Raw genomic sequence first — 27435 nt, forward strand, 5'->3', positions numbered from 1 at the left:
GACATATCCCACGTAGATGTCATGGATATAGGATTATAAAACATAAGCAGTATTTATCACATAAACAGTAAAATTATAATATCAATTGAAACATAATAATCACAGTTTAATATATAGAAAAATAAACTACAAGTACAATCTATTACAATAACATTGAACATAGAGGCGATCATAGTACCTACCTAGTATAGTTAACGCAATAAAAGCTAATTGCGGAAAAACATTGAAGTCATTTAGGTACCTATATTTACTTAACATTGATAAATTATTATGTCAACTTATTACATAAATGTATTAATGTCACCTCAATAAGACAAAACACTCAATAAAATGCCATTCCCTTCCCTTCAAGCTTCAAATCTCAGCAAATACGAGGTGTTTTTGTAGTTTCTCTAAAGATATGTGTTATCGAGGTTCCACTGTACAGTGTACAACCAAGTACAACGTAAAATAGTTATCAAAAACATACAAGAAAATCAAATATACATTACAAATATGACAAGTAGAAACATCTAACCTTGCAGCACCTATTAAGATAAATGAGTGATTATGTTATCATGCATGATGTATTTGATTATACATATATTTAAAAATAATACCTAAAATCAGGTACAAACACAATTCAATAATTAAACAATATGAATGTCCAAAAAACATCTATTATCATAATTACGTCTGCGCAATCTATTATAATTAAATTATCTACATTTATACAAATTACACAAAATCGTAGTTAAAATGGGGTTGGCCGGTGGAAGTTTTTAGCAGATGGCGCCATCATAGCTTGCCCCGTCAATCCCTAGAATTGTGTCAAATTTTTGTTTTTTTAATACCCTGGATGCCAGCTCTTTAAGCCAAATCTCATAGAAAAAGGGGCAAGCTATGATGGCGCCATCTAGGCAAACCTTTGACAGTTGCCAACCCCATTGAATACCTATTCTACATGAGATCTATTACACATTATGAGCTTAAGATAATCGAGTTGATAAAAATTCATTGGTTAAAACAAGCAATTGTTAACACCACTTTGGTACAAACAAATAATTAAAGTTAATAAAATTATAACATTGCAGGAATGTTTAAATTGAGCATTAAATAATCAATAAGGGCAGTGAAATCATACAAAAGGAATGCGGATTAACTTTTGTTATACGTACAAGAAATTCTATAAGCAGTACGGCTAGCACATCTTGCCGAGAATCGCGCGACTATATAATTATATCAATCAGTCGCGCCGATCCTTTCATCTCGCGCGAGCCACGACAATATGTGCTAGCGGTGCAGGTAACAATCAAATATTAAAAAATATTAATCTATAATGTCAATTAGTAAAATATTTTGAAAACTACACTTTAAATAAATATGTAATTGTCAATTGAATAATTTGTATTCAAACATTAAAACTCACATATTTTAAAATGCATTTTCTAAATAAGTCATTAAGTATGTATGGCTCTAAGAACATACTATTCTACTGATGTAAGTATACAAACTAACAGCAAATAACACGTAAATATGCTGACGTTCAAATGAACAATACGAAATATACATATGCAAGTACATATTTTAAATTTTGGTAACAATATGTATTTGGACAACGCTAAAGTACATTTTAACCATATGTACGAATAAAGGCAAGAATATTCTAGTTGACTTTGTCAGTTTCTTTCCATCATGGGATCTATTCCTTTTTGTGTGTTTTTTGTGATTGTCTGGCCAAATATTATCTTATTCATACGTCGCTCCTAATCCCTTGGTAAACTAAACTCTAGCTACAGGCAACTTGGCTGTCTTATATCAGTAAAGCAGATGCTATGCGCTTATTTCCACCAAACAAATTGTTTACTTTTTTTAATTTCTCGCTTTACAACTACTGGATTATCGCAAGACAGCTGATGTGTTATGAATTGGTATTTCCTAAATACAAGCAGCAAATTTTTGCTAAAATTTACTTTCGGCAATAGAGCAGTTTCTACTTTTTTTTAACCCGTCCACAATATTTGCTAAGTTGCTGTTGCCCCATTAATTTTAACAAATCCTTCCCCTTAAGGTTTGATTGAGTGCCCGTGCAAAGGCCTCGCGGTACCTCAGGCATTCGCATTGTGAGGGGCGTTGGGCTATAATATTATATCGGTGTTTATAATAAGTGGACCAACAGCATTCCGACCGCAGCCCCCACCGTCAGCCCGATGCTCAGCATCGTGGCTATCACGGACGTCGCCTTCTCTCGCTCGTGCAGCTCTACCACTCTGGAAACAAACGTGAGGTTATTTTCGCTGAACATACATGGGGGTCCAATCGGTAGACTCTCTTCATCATTGCCCTTCGCCTGATCGGTACTAAACGCGACATCCTGTATATCCCTATAAGTACCATGATCATCGTCGTCAATTGTCAAAACAAAAGATAAATGTTTTCTTTATTGTCAATGTGACCTATAAGGCTATAATGTATCAAATTATCTAAATACTAACTGTTCCGATAATTACTAATTCATCAAGAGCCAATTCATAAAAATATGTTAAAAAGTTCGTTAATGAATCGTTAGATAACCGGTCACTTTTTTCCCATTTAACCAACCAAGAACCAATACCAAATACCAATAGGTCTATATTGTCTTTCTTGTCTTCTCTAACAAAGGCAGGCTAATTTAAAACTGAGAACTCGCGGTTAAACAAAAATTATATAGCGATTGACTTTGTTGCACCTACTTAGGTACTCGTATAGTGTGACATAAAATAATAGAAAATAAATTAGGGCGCCACTTTCTACGTAACTGTAACATTTTTAACGTAAAATGCTTACACATGGCAACAATTTAGTATGGACATTTTTGAGTTCCATTTTATTTAATTTCTACTATTTTATATCGCTGTATAGGCGGCAATGGATCAAAGATTGCGTGGATTTATTGCAAGGTCTGTGGAGCCCTTAACTGATAGATTTAAGCAAAGACGAGTAGTATGTATAATATAGTTGGCCAAGCAGATCTTGTTAGTAGAAAAAATGTAGGCGCGAAGGGATATGGTCTCATAGAAAATTTGAGTTTCGCGCCTTTTTCTACTGACAAGATTTGCTTTTTTGCATCAATTTTGAAGCGCCATTTACAAGTTTAGAGTTAAGTAATATAGATGGCGCTATTTTTCGAATAAAGGGCTTCGTATACAGTTGTCCTTCCCCTGGATTTAAGTCACCACCATAGAGATTAAAATAAACTGTATCTGTGCTAAGCCGAAATATTTCCTGTCAAATACATATACTATGTTTATTCTATTTTATTTTTATCTTGCTAATTATTTCAAAATAGTAAATTTAAAAACGATATTATAAAAGTGTAAGTCGAGCACTTTCATTTGATACTAAACTCGACCATATTTCTTGCAAAAAAAATGACCAGAATAGTGAGACCTCTCACAAACAGCTTTTTGGCCTTCTAAGCTCTTCTAGCTCAATAACCCATTGATCGGGCCTGCTCATAATTTAATGACTAAAATATAATGCCCTCGACTACACGTTTACCCAATTTCATTTAAATTAGAACAAATTTACTTAAGTTATTGAGTATCAAACTATCTTCTGACAGTTCAGCTTAAAAACATCGAAATGCCGGGACGTACCGCTAGCCAGCCGCGTGTTCAAAGTCGAATGTAAGAACTTCGCTTCGCTTCGCTCGCTCGTTCGATAAGATACGCGTTTTTATTTAACTAAATACCTATCTAATGATAACAAAATATGCATACTTTAGCTTATCTAAAATTTGAGTAGGTACCGTAAATCTACAAGGCAAAAACACACGAAAACGGCATTGTGCTCATATTGGACTGAATAGTTTATCTTCAAGTAGGTACCTACCTATTATGGAAACTAAACTACGTATAAAGCAAAACAAAACAGCTCGCATAGATGATACGCCTGTCTGTTGACCTAACAAGGATGTGTCACAGTGCACTCTGGGTTATCAGCACTGCATTACAAATGCGAGAATATGCAAATAATTATCTATATTTTACGCGATAAGATATCTGGACACGTGCAGACGTTCGGTGAAAGCATGAAAGCAGCATGGAAACATACTACATACAATAAAATTTAGCTTATGTTTTAAATAACAGTGGCAGAACAAGTGCTTTGTGCAACTTTCAACAAGTCATACACCGTGGTAATCATCTACATAGGTAACTCAAGATGAGATTGAAAACCATTAATTAAGTCTTTATCAAGATTGCATCTAATAAACAACACCCACAAAGACAACCTAGTTTAGACGAGGATAACCTAAATAACCTTTGATCTGTAGTACCTACTCTCTGTAGAGGGCCCACCGCGAAAATAGAGATTCCGTCATCTGTCACTCTATCGCTCTCGAATATTGGAGGGATAGAGAGATGTCGTCGCTTTTAAGAGAGCTAAATCAATATCTATTTTCCCTCCATACACTTCACACATATAGGATGGTATGGTCGCGGTTGCGCATCACATAACAGAAACGCTAACGCGCAGGAGTGGATCTCATTCAAGCTTGTGGCTTCTATCAGTGACTTGAGCAATTGAAATAATTTATACTCTTACCTGATAGAATTGATCATTATAATGTTTGCGAGATGAAAGCGAACACGATCATGAACATGATGCACTCGTAATTCCATTCGAAGATGACCTTGACCTGGACATGATGCGGGCTCGGCTACGCGTTGCATAATGTCAGCATTGGATCTCAGACTTCTATCAGTGATTAGAGCAGTTGAAATTATTGAAAATCTCACCTGGTCGAATTAATCATTACTATGTTGGTCAGATAGCCATTGCTGAAAGCGAACACGATCATGATCATGATGTACTCGTAGTCCCACTCGAAGATGACCGGGACGTGATGCGGGCTCGGCTACGCGTTGCATAACATCAGCATTGGATCTCAGACTTCAAACTTGGCTTCTATCAGTGACTAGAGCAGTTGAAATAATTGTCAATCTCACCTGGTAGAATTGATCATTACAATGTTTGTGAGATAGCCGTTGCTGAAAGCGAACACGATCATGATCATAATGTACTCGTAGTCCCACTCGAAGATGACCGGCAGATGGTGCGGTCGCGGCTGCGCGTTGCATAACATCAGCATTGGGACTCCGATGATACGCAATATGCTAGCTGCTCCTATTATCCATTGGTTCAGAGGCTGGAATATTTCGGTTATTGTTAAGTATCGTAAAACATCATTAAAACATTTGGTGACCGAGAATATGTAGGTCCCCGTACGTAGTAAAATTAATTTTCCGATTTTTCAAGTAGGTAAGTTATTTTCATAAAAAATGTTGGAGCCGTGTTTTATATTGGGTAAATATTATATAGGTACCTATAATAATATCAATGATGCTCGTTTAGTAGGACAAATGTGACAGTAGAATGTCTCACACTTACAAAAACACGGTGCAATTACAGGCGATTTTTTTTTATGGGCTTGTGTGTCGTGTCTATTAGTCATGTACCTACCTAATTAGGAAATAGCGCTACGTACGTAAATAAACTGATTATTATCAATTCATCACATAAAAGAATTATTTTGTACTCGATTGACGAAACAAAACAACATTAAGTAATTAGTTTACCATAGATACAATTAAATGGTCTACAACTCTACCAATGATGATGATGAAATTTAAATAAAAGGTAAAATAACAATATTTGGAAATGTTTAAGGTGTCGGAATTCCACTTAAGAGCTCTTCTTAATTCTAAAGATTTTATACCATTGTAACTATAATACCTACAACGAATAAGTACTAATACAAAAAAATAGTTAGACACTTACTCGAAGTAGAAATCCAGCTACCAAACGCCCGGAATAATCTCCACAATTAAAGATTAGATAATTCACTACCGGCACGAAGTATATCTCTGAAAAACAAAACCTATATTAAAAATATATTATTTTTTGGCAAAAGGTTATTTAAGTAGATCATGTTAAATAATTATAAAGACAACTACTGTCTAATTGATTTGAAATTCTGTTTACCTGACAATGATTAGGATTAAAATGAACAATTAATATAAATAACTCACTGTTCCAATCTGTTCCATGAGTCGTAGGATGTGACTCAACCAACACAGTGACAGCGGGATACACGGCCATGCTGATCGCGAAAATCGCAAAAATGCTGAACGCGTAAACCCAGATTTTCTTCATGACGGCTACCATGGACACTTCTCTGTGCCTGTTAGCAACCACACCGGAGCCCCTCAAAATATGGTGTGTAAAAAAGTCAATCTTGTACAACATTATGTAGGAGATTAAAGATGCGAGCAGCATTATGTCAGCTATGATGAAGTATATGAGGGCGCTGTGCAAGGGGGATATTTTGAAGGCAAGGGATATGATTTGGGCGATGGCGGCAATGATCCCGCCGAGGGCCTGGCCGCTTACCACGGCTGCCATGTACTCTTTCGAGAAGCGGCTCGCGATGCCCACGAGCCCGCCGATGAATATGGCACTGGCAGCTGGAACATAAGAACATTTTAGCTGTCAGAGACATAAAATATAGACGTCACCACTTTTTTCAATATAATTCATTGTTTTTCTCAAGTAGGCCTTTCTGGGCCATACAAATTCAGGAAAATAAAAGCGGTCTCTTCTGTTCTTGAAAGTTAAGGAAACTGGAGTCTAAATATGTAATTTCTGACTGGCAATACTGGCCAATACCGGTCTCTTTGAGTAGCACCAAAATTGTGAGCAATTGTTTTACAATGTTCAAAACTTTAAGAAACAGAAAAAAAATCTACCTAACCTAACATAACCCATCTATAACAGCAATATTGTTTATAAAATGCAATTTCATCGCAGTCAGCTCTGCTAAGTAAAAAAAATAATCTTAGAAACCTTAATCAACATCAAAACTCCGTTTTTTTAATTATTAAGTTTTTGTTACTGAAATACCTAGTATGTTTTTGGTTGTAACTAACAAAATATGATGCTATTAATTATTTTAACATTAACTTACCGCTCATGATAACTACAGTCACCATTGTAACAATGAAGAATGTGTTCTGCCATTCGTCAGTGTCAATCTGAACAAAAGCAGTGGTCACCAGGAATGACAGTGTGATCATTAAGAGTGATCCTTGTAGTCTGCTCTTCACAGATACTCTGCAATAATCCATCCAAATTATACATAATATCTTCAACCTCTTGACATTGACTGAATAGATAATAGCATGATATGGGTTTCTAAATTTAATTATTATTGTTGCATTAAGAAGACTCCATAGAAAATAAAAACAATATAGTTGGAGTACCATGGATAAAATGGCTTCAATTAGTTTCATCCTTAGACAGTTAAGGCTAGATTCAGGTGCCATTAATTCCTATAATTGAGCAAAAATGATGCACACACAGATATTTGAACTTTAAAAAAGATGGCAAATTGTGAGCTTAAATTACTTTATAATTTATTATATATTATTATTAATATAAATTACTTACAAATGCCCATAGAGTGAGTTTAATATAAGGAATATTAAATTAGGTATAGAAGCTGCCACATTGAGGTAGGAAGTAAACTCGGCTTGGAACTGAGTTTTCCGTACTGGTGGTAATTCCAACTGGGTGGAATTAACTGGAGACACATCTCGGAATTTATACATCCAATACTGAAAATAGGAAAACAATATTATGATACTTATTTTTTATGATGTTATGTTGAAGCAACATTGAAGCAATGAGAAAGACAAGTTACTGTTAAAAAAAAATTTTGTGACAGTATTTTATTCCTGACTACTTCTCTTATTCATGTCTACCTCTACTTTTCTAATGAACCTAAACTCAATGTGTTTGTGTTTTTCAATCAAAGAGTTCCTTTGGCTACCTTCTGACTGCATCATCAGATCAGCTCCGTGTTAGCATATTATTAGATTGGGAATTAAAGAAGATCTCCAAAATTCAATTGGATCAGATAGGTATCAGGAAGTGGTTCAGCAGTGAAGCCAAATAAAAGTGGTTAAAAAATAGGCTATGCACTTTCACATAAAAACAGTTGCCAACAGTTTTATTTAGCAGGGTCTTGATTTATATATAAAGATAACAATACAATTTACACAATACCAAATCTTTATTTTGCAAATAGGCTGCAAGGACACTTTTACATGCAATGATAGACATCAACAGTTTAGAATACAAGCTGAGAAACAACATAACAATCAGTCTTTTTCTCAGAAGAATTATAACTAGCCTAATTCTATTAATTGCCCTAAATATTTTACAAAAAATTAAAATATTTAAAATATTTCCAGTAGCAGTTTTATTTATATTTCTAGATTCAAAACTAAAGACGTAATGTTTAGTACATAAGGCTCGCTTCTATTAAAACATGCGTAATTAAAAAAAGAAATAATACTCACGTCATTTGCAGTTATCAGGAAATTCCATGACACAAGAGATGTAATGCCAAATAAATAAAAAAGTAAATAAACAACCCAATAGTTGTCGCGAGGCTGCTCCGAGGTGTCCAGCACCTTTGTCGAGCAAGAATCTGTCACCAGCTCGCGCTCCTCTGAGTCATCAATAATGTCTTCTTCATGTTCGTTCTCAATCGCGTCCACGGGCTCATTGTTAATCGATCCGGTCTCTTCCACGTCCATGCTTGTAGCATTTATTAACACCATTTACTCATGAATATTTGACCACAATAAAGAAAGCTATTTTATTTCACTTCTATTGTTAATGATCATTCTAATGTCCTTGTTTGTTACAATAGCACCGTTCTAATGACGCGATGTAATGACTCAAAAATAAACAAAACATAAAATACCTTTACCTGAATATTCAAAACATAATTTTGTTTATTACTTTATTTGTATTAAACGCAGCTGAGATCGAAATCTATCGAACATCAGCTACGCGCAAATCTACGCGCTCATTCGAGCGAGTCGAGACCATAGACCTATATAATAGGGACAAGACATATTGTTCTATACGTACAATTGCTTATAGAAATAGCACCCATTTTGACGGCACACACATAAATATATATCTATCTCGTTTTTACTCAGCACTGTAACCCTTAGCAAAAAAAGATGACAGTATTTCAGTACGTACATAAAGTGTTCCATGAAAATACGTAAATACCTAATGCGGCCGAAAATCCGCCATGTTTAGTCACCCAAATGTCATTGTCTGTCAGTTCAGCCGGTACTTGTCCTGTCAAAAAGTCGTGGTGAAAATTAAAATTATTAATTATCTTTCAATATTTTGCTTGTGATTGAAAATAATTGAAGCCAAATGTGAATAATTACGTCGCGAATATGCCAGTGTGTAGTGTATTAGGGTGCGGCATAAGAAAACCACCAAATCAGCCATCTTTAACCATACACAGGTACGCTATAATTTACATGAAAAATATTGGTTATTGTTAATGTTCCTGGGAAATTTAAGGATGTTTCACATTATAAATAGCAAGGTTCTTCTGTGCAGTTATAGATCATGAAGTGATTGGATTTATTTAACTATATTTTTACGCTTAAATAATGTAAACATTTCAGTTAGGGTTGTACTTTATTTATCGACTTTGATATCGATATATTATGATTGCCTATTTATATTTTCTTATTTTATTATGCTACCCCGCTTCAAACCAACTAAATTATCTTAATTTAATAATTAAATCATTTTTTATAGGTTACCAAGAAATGAACATAAAAAGAAAGACTGGCTGGAGATGGAGATCCTGACCGACTCTCGGGAGCACTCGGGTAACTCGGGTCCGTGGGGTCGTTACTCCACAAGCTGCCCTGCGGGCTTTTTTATATTATTATTATAGTTTTTTTATAGTTTTATAGTTATTCGACATTAAGAGACCATATACATATAGTTGTAATTTATAAAATGGTTAATGTATTGTTATTATTTTTGCTTGTATGTAAATTCAATGTTGACGTATAAAAATGCCCTTGTGGCCTATTTGCTGAATAAATGTTGAAGAAGTTGAAGAGCGGAAGTCATTCCTTATTTTTGTAATAAAAAAAATGTTCTGAAGGGGTTTTGTTTTTTTTTCACCCGTCGCTTAATAAGCTTGAATTTTGTATCGCTCTCACTTATAGATATGGCGCACCAAGGTCGAGGTGCAGTGCGGTAGTGTGTTACAGACTTTAGGGTTAACAACACAACGAAATTGATTGTAATAGAGAGGTAAAGTCCAAGAAAAACACGTACACTTATTCTGACATCCATAACAGATGGCGCTGTACTGCGCCATGTGTTTTGCGGTCACTAAGTTGTCAAACGTCAACTTTTGAAAATCAGAGTTACCGCAAAAATCGCAATATGTATTGAGTAGTACAGCGTCATCTGGTTTACCTGTCAAATTTGAAGCACGAAATTGTCCTAGACTCCACACATCTTACTCAATCAAAGTATCTTTTCACATAACAATATACTAATAAAGAATTTTTATTTATTTACTTACTTGCTATTAAAACATAAACTCCTCAAATAATACATACTTAGTATTTTAAATAAAATGAGCCGAACACGTTAAAAAGTTATCGATAAAACCTAGTAGCAGTAAAAATCTTCTGGGCAGCACTAAAACCGCCATGTTTTGTTCCCGGATGACGTCACACTGGCACGCATTTTTCGTTGACGTTTCACTTCCATAGGTTTCATATTTCAGTGGCTAGGCTACAATCCTTAAGGCTTGTTTACACTTTGATAATTACGAGTGATTATTGCTATTCTATTTTTGATAAAGTAATTAGTAATAAACACGTTTGGGCGGCTATTGATTACAGATTAGCGACGTAGAATGATTAGGAGCTGTAGCACCTGTTGACCGGCCTTCTACAAAAAGTACCCGGCGACCGCGTAGATGTAATAACAATAAAATAAAGCCTCACCCGGCCCGGCCTGATAAATTTTGATCCTGCCGATCGATGCCGAACAAGCTCGATTCAGAGGGCCTACTGCCAACATCAAAAATCGTTATCTGCCTCTCTATCGCTCGAATATGGCGGTAGGCCCTCTGGGCAATAAACCCGGGCACCACTGTAACAAACCACTACAAAGTACAAAACTCACTCGCTCGTGGACAATTTTTACCTGTTGATAAAAAAATCTCCCATAGAAAATTTCAATTTCGCGCCTGGGGTGTGTTTGAGTCATGAATCTAGTATTTAAACTGGATCTGGCATGAGTGTGGGGATAACTGACAGAACGGGATAGTCTTATGTATCTTTCAGTAGGAGTAGCAGCGAAAGCGCTATTATTGTTTGTCCTTGTGTCTCACATATTTTTTGTTCCCCACCTTTTTTTTAGTATGGATTATGGTGGGCAACAAATGAATTCGACCAATCAGTGTCGCATTTGCGTATGTTTTGTCCCTCACGGAGGCACGCGTACACCACTTCTATACGATCCTCTTCTATGGTTTGAGTATTAGGTCCCTAAATAATCTTTTTTAAATGAAAATCATCAAATAATATATAAAATGTTTTTATTTCTCTTATACCGATATGTTTGTTGTCTATATAGTTTTGTACAATTTACAATTAAAGCATATATTTGTTAATATGATTCTGATTTAATAGGTAATTAATATAATTAAGTATACAAAAAATAGAGCACATAAAGAACTAATTATATTGAGAGGACATGTAAGAAGTACAAACACCAGTACTCCTAACTGTACATCGGTGGACCTTATTACAAAAGGCATAAGGTTCACCGATGTACAGTTAACAGTGTGGGCGATGGTAGACTCACCTGCAATATATGTTATGGCTCCTCTACACGTTGGCCCAACCTATTGGTCCAATATGTTGGGACAACGTGTAGAGGGGGTATTGGTGTCGGTTGGCTTATTGCTATCTCATTCTACCGCATGGCTGTGTCCCTTGGATTGGCCGGCGTTGGCCCATCGTGTAGAGGAGCCATTACACAACGAAGGCTGACACGATCTTATTTGTACAGCCATAAAAGCGTATTACATATTTTTGCGGCCTTCAAAGAATAACAAATTATTGCAGGTGACTGTACCTAGAAAAGATAACTAAATTAATGAATAGTTTGAGAGATGTTGTAAGTGTAAATCAAGAATGGTAAGAAAAAAAAGAAAAGATTATCTAATGTTAGGGAAAGACTATGTGACTATCTATTAATGGAATTTGTATTGTCAGTCATGTTATCAAAAAATTATATTATACCTACTTATTACGTAGGGACGGACAAACCTTAAGATATAGCATACAAATAAAATAAAAAATTAAATTAATTACCTACTTACATTAAAACACCTATATTTACGTCTTGCGGGTCATTGCACATTGCCTAGTGTACGTTTAAGTATAGGTAGGTATAAATTCTTTTTTTTTAAACGTAAAAAAAAATTATAAGGCATCATATTATTAAGGCAACATACGAATATTTTTTATCACAAATTCTTGAATTTAAACAAATGATATAATAATTTCGTTACACAAACGAAGTAGTTCATTAATTGAGATCGTGCACGTCTGGTAAATTTATAAAATTAGATATAATGTCTAATACTTAATATAAAATTAGAAATAAAATTCATAATACAATAACACATTTCGTAACGTAAGGCACTCCTGCTGCATATACATAGATGTATATGTATTTTGTTATTATCGATCAGTACTGAAAATCGATTAACTCGTGAATTAATGTTAAAAATGCAAGAAGTCATCCAAAACATTCCATTCAGTCTTTTTTCATTCATTGCTACTTACTCATAATACCTACTTTATCATCAATGATGTTTTGCCTGCAATATGATTGTCTTCGCTTCTGACCGAAGAATCATAGATAATATGTGTAAAGATAATATGTGTAAAAAAGTAAATTCGTACTAGTTTTCAAAAGTTGTCGTCTGAGAATTCAGTTACCACAAAAATACGGCGTCGTACAGCGCCATCTACTGCATCTGTCAAACTGAGGCGCACGATTTATCTTAGACTTTATTTACATCTCTTCTACAATCAATAACTCTTTGCTTCTAACAGTATTTCATTTGCTATAGTAATAACTTAATGGTCTTAAATGGCAGTGGTATTGTTTGCGCCTGATGAATTATTTAAAAAACACAATCACGTAATTTTTATTATTATTACATACTTCACATAGCAGTCTCTAAAGGTTGACTATACGTCCTGCTCGCTTCAGTTAAAGGTAAAGAACTAGACTCTGTGTTATCGTCGAAATCAAAATTAGTTTCTAGTAACGCTTCAGATTTAGACCTTCCGACTAAGCCTGGCGTTGGCGAGGCATCGAATTCTCGAGACAAATCTTGGGGACTTGAGTCGTAGCTTGGAATGTGGTCAGAGAAGTCTGGAGTATACACTGGCAGATGCAGTGGGCTTGGTAAATTGTCTTCATAATACTGCTGTTGATCTGTAATTGAAATTAGAAAACGTGAATGTGGTTTCTTCTTTAAGAATGCAGACAGTTCCCGGACAATAAAATCAGGTAAATCTTTCACTAATATTTTTAATTATCGTTTTCTATACGAGTATCTTGTTTTAATTTATGTGTGTACATTTTGCGGTAACTCTGATTGTCAAAAGTTGACGTTTGACAATTCAGTGACCGCAAAACATATGATAGTTACGTATAACAAAAGATAATTTGTGAAACTTACCAGTAATAGGCTTTCTTTGCCCAAATGTAGTAGTTGGCATGGCGCCCGGTTGCGGCTGCTCTGGCATTTTCGATCTCAGCTCCATAAGGAAAGATAACTTCGGTTGTGTGCCAAAGCTAGGAGCACCATATGGACTATACTTTGCTTGTCTCTCTAACCCATTCTTCAGATCTAAGGTATCTGTCCTCCCTCGCAAAGGCAAAGTATCCGATGTGAAGTATTGCGAATCACTTGTGGGAGATAATGTGTCATCATCTTGGGGAGATTGCAGACCACCGGGATGATGTATTATGGGAATTTCTTCAGTAGTTACCGTATTCATTGAGGGAGCACCACTGGTCGCGTTCGAATTGTCTCTGTAGCCTTCGTTTTTGTATGCAAGATTGTAAGGGCGGTTATTATTTTGTGGTACCGAATACTCTGGTGATGCGGATTTTTTTATAAATGTGCTGTGCTTCAGTTGCATAATGTTCGGGTTGGGATTATGAGCTTCATAGATATCATAACTTTGGGTGTCTTCCATGGAAGAATTGAACTGACTTTTCTCCATAGACTCTATGGAGGTCGTGGACGCGAGCATCTTTCGATAATCGGAGCCTTTGGTTAAAGTCTCTGTTGATCTAGTACTCTGAAAGACAACATATTTTTGTTAGTTTTATTTTAATTTTGCAGTGTTTTATTGTAATTATGTTTCCTGTACCAGATCATTAGCTCGTACCATTTGAGTTAATTTTCTCCTATAAGTATTATCTGGAAAACCTCCGTTGATGCTGCCGATGGACCTGACAGAATGGAGTGACTGCCTAATTGAATTGCGACGTTCTAGCCTCTGGACATGTCTGGAATTTGAAATAAACCAAAGTCGTGAAATTTCCTGATTCAATAAAACGCATAATGTGATTAAACAGTTAAATGAGAAAATTCTTACCTGTGTTTAGACTTTGAATACCAGCAGACCAAGGCTGCACCAACCAATACCACAACTAATGCCAAAACACCAATAAAAGCAACCGCCAACATATCTCCTTGCCAGGCCATGGGGTCTATTGTGATCTTTGGATCTGTAAAACCAAATGCGAATATAATGAAATTTGTTCACGACAAAACAACAAAAACTTAACTAACACATGTCATGTCACATAAACGTGACAAAAACACTTCATAACGTAAAGGTTTCCATTCAACTTGGTGTCAAGATACTTTTTGGATACCTTGACGCTGGTCTTCCGTGGAAACCCTTCCAAAAAATGCGATATAGCTATACAAATACAATAAGCTCTTGTATCTTACTAAACTATAACATATAGTAAAATTTAGTAGGTATCTGAAATCGGACACTGAATACATAACTAAAATAATCTAGAATATGAGAACACGTGCCGAAAACACCCTGTTTAAGTTTTGATTCTTAAGAGCCTATCAACGTGCACACTAGCGCCACTGCTAAATAATCGTGATTATTTAAATTTAACGAAATATATTTAAACAAGGGGGCCGCTACGTACTGCACTTTGTATTTAAGTACCTTTTGAATACATCACACGAGTTTTTATGTTGCTGGATTCGTCAATCTATGCGTTCAAAGTTAAAACGGCCGTTTTTGTTTTGAGTTCATAGATCGACGAATCCAGTAACATAAAAACTAGTGTGATGTATTCAAAAGGTACTTAAATATAAAATACAGTAAATATTAGCGGCCCCCTTTTTTTAAATATCTTTCGTTAAATTTAAATGTGACGTTCCACGAAAAAAGGTACCTTATGGCGGCTGGCGCTTACGTCGCATAGCGCCGCAATAATATTGGAGCGGCGTTAATAATAGCGTAAGCGCCAACCGCCATAAGGTACCTTTACCCGTGGGACGTCACAAATAATCACGATTATTTAGCAGTGGCGCTAGTGTGCACGTTGATAGGCTCTTAACTAAAAGGGGAACTTACCAATCTCACAAATGAAGGCATGTTTCTGGTTACATTCAGTAACTTGAACACTGGAGATAGCGAACGAAGTGCATTGCGTGAGATAGTCAATGTGTTGCACCCACACGCGGTCGCCGTATTGGAAAAATTGGTTTTGGGCTTGGATGAAGTTGTACAGTGCTTCGTAGTTGCCAGACACGTATGGTAGGGATGCGTTGTCAGACTGAAATGATAGGACATTCATTTTAGTTATTTTGCCCGTTTTTTTGAAAAAGTATGATTCACTAATAGTGTCGAATCATTAAAAGAAAAAGAAGTGTGCAGAACAAATATTTTAACCTCCTTTAGCAAATATAGGACTAACTTCACAATCCATTATTCGATCATTTTAAGGTCTTTATCAGCTGTTTAACGAGTACCTCACCACTTGTCGGTTTCCGAGATTAAATGCAAGAGTTAAAATTTCCTTCCATTCCTTTTAACAAACTGTGCTATTATTTTCCCCCGCCTGGGATTGTTGTTGAAAAAGTTGATTTAAGTATCATAAATGACTCACCAAACAAAAGTTGCTAGCGTCAGCAAACGTCATCGGTGCCCCGATGTACATGAAGCACGTTCCGGCCACAGCGTCCCAACCGGGTGGGCACTTGCCTCCTCCAAGCACTGTTAAATTATTCATGTGGTACGGTCTGTAGTCCACTTCCAGTAAAAGTGGATTATCGGATTGATCTCTAATTCGGCCGGCTACGGCTAAGGTCTCGTTATAACTCCAATAGTTATGTTTGGCGTCAATGCGAGTACGCCAGAGCTCCAGAGCGCTGTAAGATAAACATAATATTAATGGTGTTCAACATTTTTATAAATACAGTGAGAACCCACAACCTCAACCTCCACAAACAAATATGAACCTTGACCAGTCAATTAATTCCTAACCTAAAATGAGATCCGGTTAGAAGGACCACATGACAGGAAATGTAATATTAATGAATAGTTAGATGACATTAGCTTATACAGCGTAGGGTTAACGAGACCTGACGCATCAAGATATCAGGTGAAGCTTTCTCAGAAAAAAAAAATAGCTATGAGATACATACGTACCTATCGATAGGTACATTAGGTACTTTGTTTAAACAATAAATAAACGGTGATTTTGTTACCATTGACCAATTACCCCAATGACCATAGTACTTATATGGTATGGCATACTCTGAGGTAAAAATAAGTGAATATGTAGGCATGTCATATTGAACAAGTTTTTAATAAGGGATAAAACAGGATTTAGCGAAAAAAAATGCTGGAACATATGATTAGCTAAAATGCATATAATTTTGACTTAAAGAAGTTAATACATGTACTAGATGAATTAGATGATGAATGACGTGGTGATTTATATTTATTTTTTAACGAAACTTACCTTATCGCATTTGGATTATAGTCAACAAAGCTATGGTCCGGCGCAGCCATGCAACAGAAACATGCAAATCAGAATTTTATAATATAGGCCAAAGGGGATGTTAAAATGTTTGAATAATATCATGCATTCAACTTTACAGAACAGTAATTATAGTGTCATGTTGTGGTTTTTTCAACTGTCTTTCGGAAAGACGCATTCTTATAAAATTTTGGCTTTCGAATTTAAAGTACCAGATTACCTACATACTTACATAGATCTATTAACGGTAATCATCTCATAATCGTTGTCGGGATTAAAGAAAATATTATCCACATAATGTTGCCCTGCGGTACCCGCTACCACCGTTGCTCGCCCTTCGCGATCTAATGCGTAATTTCTGAAACGATGTGCAAAATATGAAACATCGGCATAATCCGTATCGGTATAATGTAATTAAATTACACAAATATACGTAAAGACATTAAATATGTCCGTCACACAAACATTTTTAATCCTGTAAAATACCGGCACATGTGTAGGTACTTAACCAGAGTTTTATTATCTAATAATCTAATCAAACTAAAGGTAGGTCCAGGTAGTAACAAATTTTGCTTAAATCGTCATAAAATATTATAGATAGAATATCGTTAATTCGTTATAGATTACGTTTGCATTATTTCTTGTGTTTTAACATGTTACTTACTTATAAAATCCGTTGTGAGACGTCGTTTGGTAAATAGGCAGTCTAACTTTATCAAAACCAGCCACCTCTAGGATTCTCTGGCCGGTGTTTAGATGAACGTAGTTGTGTGTGAAATTGGAGACAATTTGACGCAGTACAATTACATCCTTGAATTGTACATTATTGCGAGTGAAATAATTTCTATATATTGTGACTTCTTGGTAGGGTGATGACTGGCGTCCTAATAACATAATAAAATATTAGTACAACTGTTATTGTACAAGTTTGAAAATATAAAAAAAATTAAGTACTTAAATATTATGCACCTTCTACTTTAAGACTTGGTAAGTCGTGGTTTAGGAAAAACAGATTATTGTGTATCCATCCTCGTAACGAAGTAGCAGAACTTCTGGAGTCAGCTCTCAAAGCCAAGCCACCAACATTGCCGCGTACCAGGTTATGCTGAAAATGTAGTTCGTGTTAATTACGATTTTTGGCACTTATTTTGTAAAATAATAGTACATTAATTATATTATTGCAACGTTCTTACGTATATATTTTCACAGAAAAAAAAGTAGAAACAATTGAAAAAATTTGCTTTGCCGCCTTTTTTTTAAATAAAAAATAGAAGTGTATTTTGCTGTCGAAAATACGTCAACCTATTTGAGACAGCTAAATAGTCGCGGCATTATAATATTAAGTACTAATCATCTGTTTGGCTGTTTGATGGACCCAGTGGCGGATTTGCCCTAAGGCCAAGTAGGGCCTAGGGGGAGTAGGAGCGGCAAATTGTGACAAAACATTCTTTGATGATAACAAGAAATAACTCAAAATGTAGTCAATATGATGGGTGATGAGAAAGGGGCGGCTACAGGGCCTGGGCGGCAAAGACTGCAAATCCGCCACTGAATAGGCCTGTGCCCTCATTTGATATACCCATTTCAACTTTTGAAAAGTTTGGAACTGACAAATGATAGAATTTGTATTACCTAATATATTTACTATACTCTTTGAATTTGTGTGCAACATTGCAGGTCCAAAATTGAGACTGCAATGTTTTTAACATTTTAATTTTTGACTGACCATAAACTACGCACTTCGCCTATTTTTTAAACCGCAAAGTCATCTTTGGGCAACCGTCCATTTTTGAGAAAACGATTATAATATTCTTAGTTTAAGTGCATACACTTACTCGGAATACAAAGGTCTGGGTATTTTGGACGTCAAGTCTCACTGCGGCTTGGCACGACGTAAAGTTGCCATAAAGTTTGAGACAGTTATCTACAAGTTCATTTCTAGTAATATCGACAAGAGGGTTTACTTCGCCCACTGAAGTATAACTTATAGCGCCATCCCTGTTCTTTGTAAATACACTGCTAGATATATTATGATGCACGTCACGACCTTAAAGTAAAAATACAAATGTTAAATGCTAAATGTTCATAAAAGATTTGAAATAATGAAAATAGTGCTGTAATTTAAGTATTCAATTATATAGTAAATAAACACAATACACTTACTGAATCCAATAGAAGATATAGGCAGGGTGACTATTTCAGCAATGAATCCATGAACCGAGGATGCGCCATTAGCGAACAATTTTATACTTAAACTGGCCCCGACAGTCTTAAAAAGTTTCTTTTCATCTGGAGATCCATTTTCTAAATATCCAATTTGAGGAGCTGTTATATTGTAAATATCTCCGTCGTATAAAGTTAACGAATCTCGCTTTCCGTAGTTCATTGTATGATTGAACAAGTTGAATTGCAGAAGTCTAAATCCAAATGGTTTTACTCTGTACATGCTTTTGAATATTTTGACACAATTTACAGGATTATTGTCATACTTGTAATAAATAATGACTCTCTCCTCAACTGTTATAACTTTGCTACTGTCGCAGATATCAACGAGAGAAAACATGTGATACGGAAGATTCAGATCCTTTAATGGTGTAAAGCTGGACTCTTCAGACTCCCTACCTTCTCCAGTCATCGATATTGCGCTGAGCCCTTCACCTAAGACATCATTTACAGTATTGAACATCATGTCGATCGAATCGGTGGGAGACACAATGTTTATGCCGTGATAGGCACACTTACTTATGTTTACGTTTCTTATTCGTGGATTTTTAACAATACTTTGAATTGCAGGTGAACGTTCATTGTGAAGAACACCAGCGCCAGTTATATGAACATGTTCTAAAGCACTCTCTACTTTCTTCATGGTTTCGTGAGTATGATGATCATGAATTCTATGTTCATAAAGAGAATATTCGAATTCGGGGTAAGCAAATCTTATGCCTCCCCAATATTCTAAAGACTCGTCTAAATTTCTCTTGCCACAATGTATGAATACGTATTCAGAGTCCCATTTACATTCATGTCGATGACCGTATAGCTGACCATTTAGTCTTATAGGGCAGTCTTCATAACGACCCTCAGTACCAACACATTGCAAAGGCTCGGGCCAGGACCATATGCGGGATAAGGAGTTGCTGTGATATTCTACTCGTCTGTCGTGTGCGAAGAATACGTTTATTGGATCAAAGCCTAGTTCTCTACAAACCACTTGAGCATTTCTTTCAGTAAAGCGATTATCACACATAGGTACCCATTGCAATGTGGTCCGATTGTAGTATTCTAAGAAACCCTCGTTGTTTTTCTCCAAAAGGTTATCATTGATTGAACAGTTACGGCCCGTGCATAGTCTAATGGAGTCTTGCACCATAAGAGTTTCTAATTGTCTTTTTTGTTTATGGTTGTAGGGAGAATAATGGTTGATATCCCTCTTTTCAATTCTGTTACTTTCAGCATTGTTTGATATTCTTAGTGGTCTCATTAATATAGGCAACTGAGCATGGCCAATTGCTTGGAGTGTTCCCATGACCAAAATTCCAACATCTGGAGGAAATTCTAGTATTACGCCTGGGGTGATAGTGAGTGTTACATCGGGCATAACTGTTATGTCCGACTTTACTATATATGGAGCAATGCGAGCTTCAATGGTAAGATCTTGCGTGAGTCGGCCGCCAAGGTTATTGACATCTATGGGGGTCTGAGGGCTAAAGGAAACTGATAAACTAGAATCAAAGTTATCTTCTAGTAAATACGGTAAATAAGTAGCAATAGCATGATTGTTCCAATCATCAAAATCGAATATTTGTCTTTTTATTTCTTGTTCATCCGAACTTCCCCACCAATTTTCGGTAACGTCTAGTAAATTATTTGTCTTGGCTGTTTTGATACCAGCCAGCAGAGTATATTGTAGATCGTTCTTGCCAAACAAATTTCTGCTGACTTTAACTTTCTGAATTCCTTTAAAACCGAGTGCATACGTGGGATCAGTACTTTTGACTAATGCACCTCGAGTTACTTGTAACACAGGTCTGTTATTTTTTACTTGATTATAAATGAACACTGCGTACACGAGTCCCATGATTTCGCTTTGGCTGTCCATAAAGAATTGAACCATGAATTGACCATTGTTCCGTTCAATCAGATTTCCGTCAACTTTCATTTTCTTTTCCATACCGCGAACAGCGATGCACCCAGTTTTACAATTGTTATTAGTAAATACGTTTTTTGTTATGTTAACTTCTGCAAAGTGGCCATCAATAGAGAGACCAAAATTTTGATTGGAGCGCCAAGTGTTATTGTTCATATAAACCGAATGTGTGAAATTTTCATTATATTGCCATACATAAGGCAGGCTTATTTCAAAACCTCCTAGTTTATTCCGTTCCACGGTATTGTCTTGAAGGATATAGTGATACAAGTTATTAGAACTCCTCAAATCGCGCGCGAAGTGATAAATTCCTTTTCCGTTGTCTGTTATCAAACTACTGTTAATCATAATCGTTATCTCGGTTATGTTGCTATCGTGAATATCCCAAAATGGAGTATTGATATATACAGCTTCTTCTTTATTGTGTGCTATTTCACAATTGATAATTTTAATGGTTTCGTTAGCTTTTCGTAAAAAGTGATCGCCAAGCTCGTTTAAGTACCTGTTGTAATACAGGGATCTGATACCTTTCGTGTTACCTTTTATTTTGGTATTAGCAACTTGAAGTGTTGGCACCGGTCCTTTGACAATTCTATTTCGTAGATTTTGTACAGGTGCAATAATAGTGCTGACAACGAGCACAACACCTCCTAGAGCAGTCTTTCCACTTTCATATGTAAGCACGACACCGAAACTGTTGCTTGTTGTAGGAAATGTGGATAGATCACGATCAAGACACCACTTTGTACTAGCTTCGTTTATATTTTGTGAATCATATATGCATATAATTTCTGTAGAAAAATTGTGGATCGGGTTTAAAAGTTGAAGTCCAAGAACATATCCTGGGTTGCATTTGATGTTGTACGTTTTTACGATATTTTCATCGTAATGTTTAGTAAACACAATATGCCGCGTTTCTCCGTTTGCTAAACTTATATCGGTTTCAAATTCAGGTAACATGATCGGATGGTAATTTGATTCGTCCATATTGAAGCCTGGATCTAAATTAAACCAGCCAGCAATTTCTCTTTGTTGCAAGCCGGGTATGTGAGGGTTGTGAGATATACCAGCAATGTTATTATTTTCTATGACTGAACTATACACCTTCAAGCCAAGTTGTTTGAAGCTTATACCACTGCCTCTATTATTACTGAATTCTGAATTACGAACGGTATTTATAGCATCAGCACCGTACAAATCGGAATATATAATACCTAACCCATCATGATAATTGTTAGCAATTTTTACACTTTCTAATCCATGTCTGGCAAAATCCAATTGCAGTGCAGGTTTGAAAGTATTAGATGAATAATCCAGAAGTCCCGCTTTTTCGATACTGACATACTGTAAATCTGATCTTTCTGAGATAACACTGAACCTTACTCCAGCCCAACTGGTTTCATAGCAGCGAATTCCTACATCATTTTCATGAGAACACGAATTTTCAAAGTTTTCCATAGTTTCTGCTTTACACTTCGTTATATCATCATCGAATTCTGTACATTCGACGTTAGATAAAATAACATCTTCAGTCATCCCAGCAGAAGGTATTTCACTTGGTTCGAGGAACCAATCATTAGGATTTAACGCTAATCCAAGCTGGTGACAGACAAGAGCAGCATTGATTACATTCCATTTATAATTACAAACGGTACCCCACCTGTCATTAATTCTTACTTGCAGTCTTCCTTCATGCTGCGTCCTGCCACCCAAGAGTCGAATAGGCACTATTGGTTCTGAATATCCTGGTGTTGTTGGTTCGAGTTCTGGATCTGTTTCGTAAACACTGTCGTTTGTCATAATTACTTCTTCTTTAAGAGTAAATGTAATATCACTGGGTCGTTTCCCTCTTGCATCTAATTTTCCTGCTATCATCATACCTATAGCCGGAGGGAACTTTAATGTAACTCCGGATTGTATTACCAATTTGCCGCCAGGACGTACATTAATATCTTTGTCTACATCGTATTCTCCGGGTCGTAGTATTTCTATGCCTTCCACTTCTCCACCAACGGTAAAAGTACCAGGAATATTAAATTGTGGAACATATAGTTGATTATAATTAATTTGTGTTGCACCAGGATTGCTACTATGTAGTAAATAAGGCATGTAACTAATCTTTGCTAAATTGTATCGGTCTTTTCTGTGAAATAATCTACTGTACACTTTTTCTTCTTCGCCCGAACCGAGCCAGTTGTATGTGCAATTTAAAATTTTGCTTTGATCTTCAACATGAGAACCAATCTCATACTGTGCCTCAGGATTGTTAATAATATTCCTGTACACGTCAATATTGCTAGAAGCTAGTACAATTGTGGCAGCTACTCGACTTCTCGGTGTTAAACGGGAAGATACTCCTTCCAGAGGTTCAAATGGTTCCCTCACTTTATTGTCTCTTAGATAGTTTCTGGAGAATAATATGTACTGAAGATCGCTGTATGGCGATAGTCCCAAATTCACCACAAAGGGCCCTTTATTACCAAAGAAATAATTGTGCTGTATGTTAAACTGAGCGGGCAGTATTTCGAACTCCTCTATGTGTTTTCCCTCCATCCTATTTAAGATAACAAGAGCACCGTATTCACCATGTTCGAAATAATTATATTCTATTCGTCCAATAATATTTAGAGCTGGTTGTATCTTTATAGGCACCTTCTGACTTTGGTAAAAACGATTGTGACCAATTTGTAAATTTAATGGTTTCTTTGGCATGATCAATCTCCAACACGTAGATATATCGATTGTACTTTCCATGCTCATATTAAACCAATTTCCTGTAATGTTAATCCAACTGTCTGTACAGAAATTACCATGTAATATACCCACATCTAGATTCTTAAATATCTCAGAATATTCAATAACCGTCGTTTGGTTTGTTGGGAGGTATTCTGTTTCTTGAGTGTTATTAATCCATACAGCGATACCGTAGCCTTGGTTAGAACTCAATATGCTTCGTGATATGTTTCTGTTACCACCCGTAACTGTTATATTTATACCATCGCCTTGGTTAAAAGAAATTCTACTTTCAGTTACATTCACATCTCCAGCTCCATTTACAACTTGCAATCCTGCTACGTGATTGTTATTTGATATCGATGTTCGGTGTATGTGGATTTGCGATCTTAAATTTTCTATAACGACTCCTCTGCCATTATTATCAGAAATAATTGTATCAGTCACATTTAAATCATACACTTTGTTCACACCCGAAGTCAGCCTCAGAAAACCCGTTATATCGGTTCTTGTATTAGCTTTAAATCGTACATACATTCGGTTTCTTGTCGACGTCACACTCTGCGGTCTTGAGTAGTTTCTCAAGCTAAAGGATACCAGAAGTTTATCATTCAGAGTTAATCCGTCGTAAACAAATATTTCTCCAGTGTCATTGCGACTCGTTATAATTTTAAGAAAGCTTAAAGTTAAAACATGATCAGCTCTCGTGTAAAATTTCTGTTCACAATCTCGTTCCATATTGGAATATCTCGATTGTTCTACAGTCATCTGTATAGGGAACGTCTGACTAGGTGTGGAAGCCATTGTACAGAGATCAAATATTTCGCTTCGATCAAACTTCTCATCTATGTTCATTTCATGCACAACATATTTTACTCCATCCCCACCGTTATCGTGAATTAAACAATTCTCAATCTTGGTCATGCCGTACGTAGAATTCACATAGACACCGTAACCTCTATTGTTTTGTATAGTGCAGTTGTTAATTACTATGGGCGCGTTTGGTGACGTCACGTTGATTGCGTTAAAAGCAGAGTTGGATATTTCAATGTCTCTCATAACTGGTGGTACCCCTATTACATCTAAAGCACTAGTAGCATTATTATCCCTTCCTAGACCAGCGTTTCTTACAATGATATGCTCGAGTCTCGACATGGATGTAGGTACGTATAAAGTGTTAGCAGCAGTAAGAATTCTTTCATATACTGCATTTTCAAAACGTAATCCTCGCCAATGTCTGCCAGAATTGCCGAGTTCATTATCATCGTGATGAGGCGAACATTGAATAGCAAGGTCGGGATGGTAATCGCAGACACCAGAACCTAATTGACGCGAGTTCCAGTCGCACTGGAACAGGTCATACTCCGTTCCTTTACACTTGGGTTCCTCAAATAATAGACGAGCGCGTCGACCCGGTTGCCGATCCATCCAATTGTAAAATGACCCGCCCATAAAGCCTAGTTGTCTGCATGCTGTTTCCATGTCATTAATGGTCCAACTGAAAAATAAAGACATCCGACTGTTGTAAATAACAATTGTTATAAATTTCCAACTAATATATTCCTTCATTTACTTGGTGTAAAATGGATAAATAAATACAACAGCTACCAAAGCTACTTACTTTCTAGAATTGGTACAGACAGATCTCCATTGACCTCGATGTAACAATTGCACCCTTCCTGCTAATATCGAGGGTCCGTCAACAAGCCGAATATCAGGAATGGGTTTGCTTGACTTAGGAGGCTCTTCAGTGCTTGTGAAGGTAATACCATTTTGATGTGCACCCTGGAATGAAACAAAACATACAATTACCCTCCGCTCTAGCAAGGCTGTACAGAAGTGGTTAGAGGTATAGTGGTAATCAAGCTAACGGGCGGGCTGATAAGTGGTTAAGTTGCCGTACGTAAGTAAGGCCATACTTAAGGTCCAATTAGAAATTTATTGCACATATCCACTGTACTGTAGAATCGTATCTTGATCCAAAATTACGATTGCACTCAAACCCTTAGTTTTTGAAATATGTAGTTTGTATTGTTATTTTCAGTTTCTCAATAATTCCATTCAAAGGATTAACTCAAGCGGTAACAAAGACTGACCATTGACTAGAAGAATAGACGGAGACGGAAGTACAATTCGGACACCGTTTTTTTGCAATCTCTTCGAACGACCTAACCTAGTAAGTTTCTGTAATGTCCGCTATTGCAGATTCGTATTGTATTATTTCCGTTTAGAGGAGAGAGGGGAGGGATGGTGTGTTTTGAGACACTGATGATAGTGATGATTCGAAGTGTATTTAGCATAAGTATTTAGTTCAAATCTAAATAAATAATAAAATCGTTTTTATGAGATTCTATCAGGCAATGTTTTAAATTGAACGAGACTGCTGTTAGAATACATCAAAGTGTAATGACATACTGCCTACATTTATAACCCAAAACAGAAGTCGATTACAGAGGTTATTAGCAGCGTGACATCATACACACCGGCGCGATGGTCGGCCATCGGCATCCGGCAACCCACGTACTGACTTACTGGCTATATCGATGTAGTATACCTTTCTACTAATTTACAAAACATTTGAACAGTACTAAGGTAGTCCCTACTATAATTTGAACCCGAATTCAGTAAAAACTGTGCGTATTTGAAGATGTCACTTATACCGGTCTGCCTGTGGCCATGTACTCCGCAAGTGTTGGGATATGGGATATAGCCCAGCGCACGCGTCGATGCGCCCTTGCACTTCACGCTAGATATGGCTTCCTGCCTTTTCATGCATCCCTATTCATTCCGTCACGAACTGCTGGCTACCAACTGTTACAATGCGAAATTGTACAGGAATGCGGCCGTGTCATGACATTCCCGGGATGTCGATAAAAGTCTGCTCAGATGTAAAGGATAGAATTATAATCAAAAATTATATATTTTTATTATCTTGTTGTTGGTCGGTCTTTTCTATTTCAAATTGATATGTTTTAGCATATATCTTATGTAATATGTACACCAGTACACCTACATGTATTTTTATGCGAACGTAAATTGCCATAAAATACACATTTTAATATCCTAATCCTAATTTTCCTGCGGTAATTATTAATAAGTATAAGATTTCGGTTTTACACAAAGAATTTGTAGGTATTTAAAATAACGATCAGTTCGCGTAGTTTGAATTTTAAGGCAGGTCGTCAGACGTCCGTTAAATAGTTACGCGTGGTTAGCCACCAACGGCAAAATACACAAAAAAATCTAACACCGACACAGCCCGCACGGCGGGTTGAAAGGACGGCGCAAGGACGCCTAAAGTCATCGAGACATAATGACTCACAAAAAATGTTGGATAATATAAAAACGAGTCTTTGACTCTCACCTTTACTTTCTAGTAAGAATCAGAGTTAATTCGAGCTAATAAGATACTTTTAATGAAAACCAATACTTGCTCATTTATAGTTTTATGTTTTAACTTGTAGTATAGCATTGATTGCTACTGCTAGGTACACACGGCGCACCTATAGATAATAGGATTCCTATATCATATATACCAGAAATCATTAAATTATCTTATCTAT

The 27435-nt window shown here is 36.2% G+C and overlaps 2 protein-coding genes across 3 annotated transcripts in view; both read right to left on the reverse strand.

Annotated features, from left to right (window-relative positions):
- Positions 1-52: 52 nt before the first annotated feature.
- On the reverse strand, positions 53-8918 carry LOC134792269 (equilibrative nucleoside transporter 3). The gene is made up of 7 exons (XM_063763540.1): positions 8388-8918; positions 7474-7640; positions 6992-7137; positions 6057-6491; positions 5806-5891; positions 4974-5173; positions 53-2249 (listed from the first exon to the last, which is right to left on the reverse strand). The coding sequence occupies exons 1-7, from the start codon at positions 8649-8651 to the stop codon at positions 2138-2140; spliced, it is 1410 nt and encodes a 469-aa protein (XP_063619610.1). The 5' UTR covers positions 8652-8918; the 3' UTR covers positions 53-2137.
- Positions 8919-11479: 2561 nt separating this feature from the next.
- Positions 11480-27435, reverse strand: part of LOC134796785 (protein bark beetle) — a 31257-nt gene continuing 15301 nt past the window's right edge. Inside the window, exons 2-14 of one of the 2 annotated variants that reach the window (XM_063769009.1) lie at positions 25494-25657; positions 19156-25370; positions 18828-19039; positions 17962-18097; positions 17657-17876; positions 17225-17350; positions 16975-17004; positions 16117-16378; positions 15582-15783; positions 14571-14703; positions 14361-14481; positions 13643-14270; positions 11480-13395 (exon numbers count right to left, since the gene is read on the reverse strand). In XM_063769009.1, the coding sequence (XP_063625079.1) occupies positions 13121-13395; positions 13643-14270; positions 14361-14481; positions 14571-14703; positions 15582-15783; positions 16117-16378; positions 16975-17004; positions 17225-17350; positions 17657-17876; positions 17962-18097; positions 18828-19039; positions 19156-25370; positions 25494-25657 (8724 nt within the window). In that variant the 3' untranslated portion in view covers positions 11480-13120. The remainder of the gene's footprint in view (positions 13396-13642; positions 14271-14360; positions 14482-14570; positions 14704-15581; positions 15784-16116; positions 16379-16974; positions 17005-17224; positions 17351-17656; positions 17877-17961; positions 18098-18827; positions 19040-19155; positions 25371-25493; positions 25658-27435) is intronic. The other variant, XM_063769018.1, reaches the window with a different exon arrangement.

This window comes from Cydia splendana, chromosome 1 (genome assembly GCF_910591565.1).
Source record: "Cydia splendana chromosome 1, ilCydSple1.2, whole genome shotgun sequence".
Taxonomy (NCBI): domain Eukaryota; kingdom Metazoa; phylum Arthropoda; class Insecta; order Lepidoptera; family Tortricidae; genus Cydia; species Cydia splendana.

What these genes read in the sequence shown, in the direction of transcription:
- LOC134792269 (XM_063763540.1), bottom strand. Translation starts at nt 8,651, where the DNA reads ATGGTGTTAATAAATGCTACAAGCATGGACGTGGAAGAGACCGGATCG. An exon ending in AACTCACTCTATGGGCATTT is followed by an intron (nt 7,138 to 7,473) that starts GTAAGTAATTTA and finishes GGATTATTGCAG; the next exon opens with AGTATCTGTGAAGAGCAGAC. An exon ending in GACTGTAGTTATCATGAGCG is followed by an intron (nt 6,492 to 6,991) that starts GTAAGTTAATGT and finishes CTTATGTTCCAG; the next exon opens with CTGCCAGTGCCATATTCATC.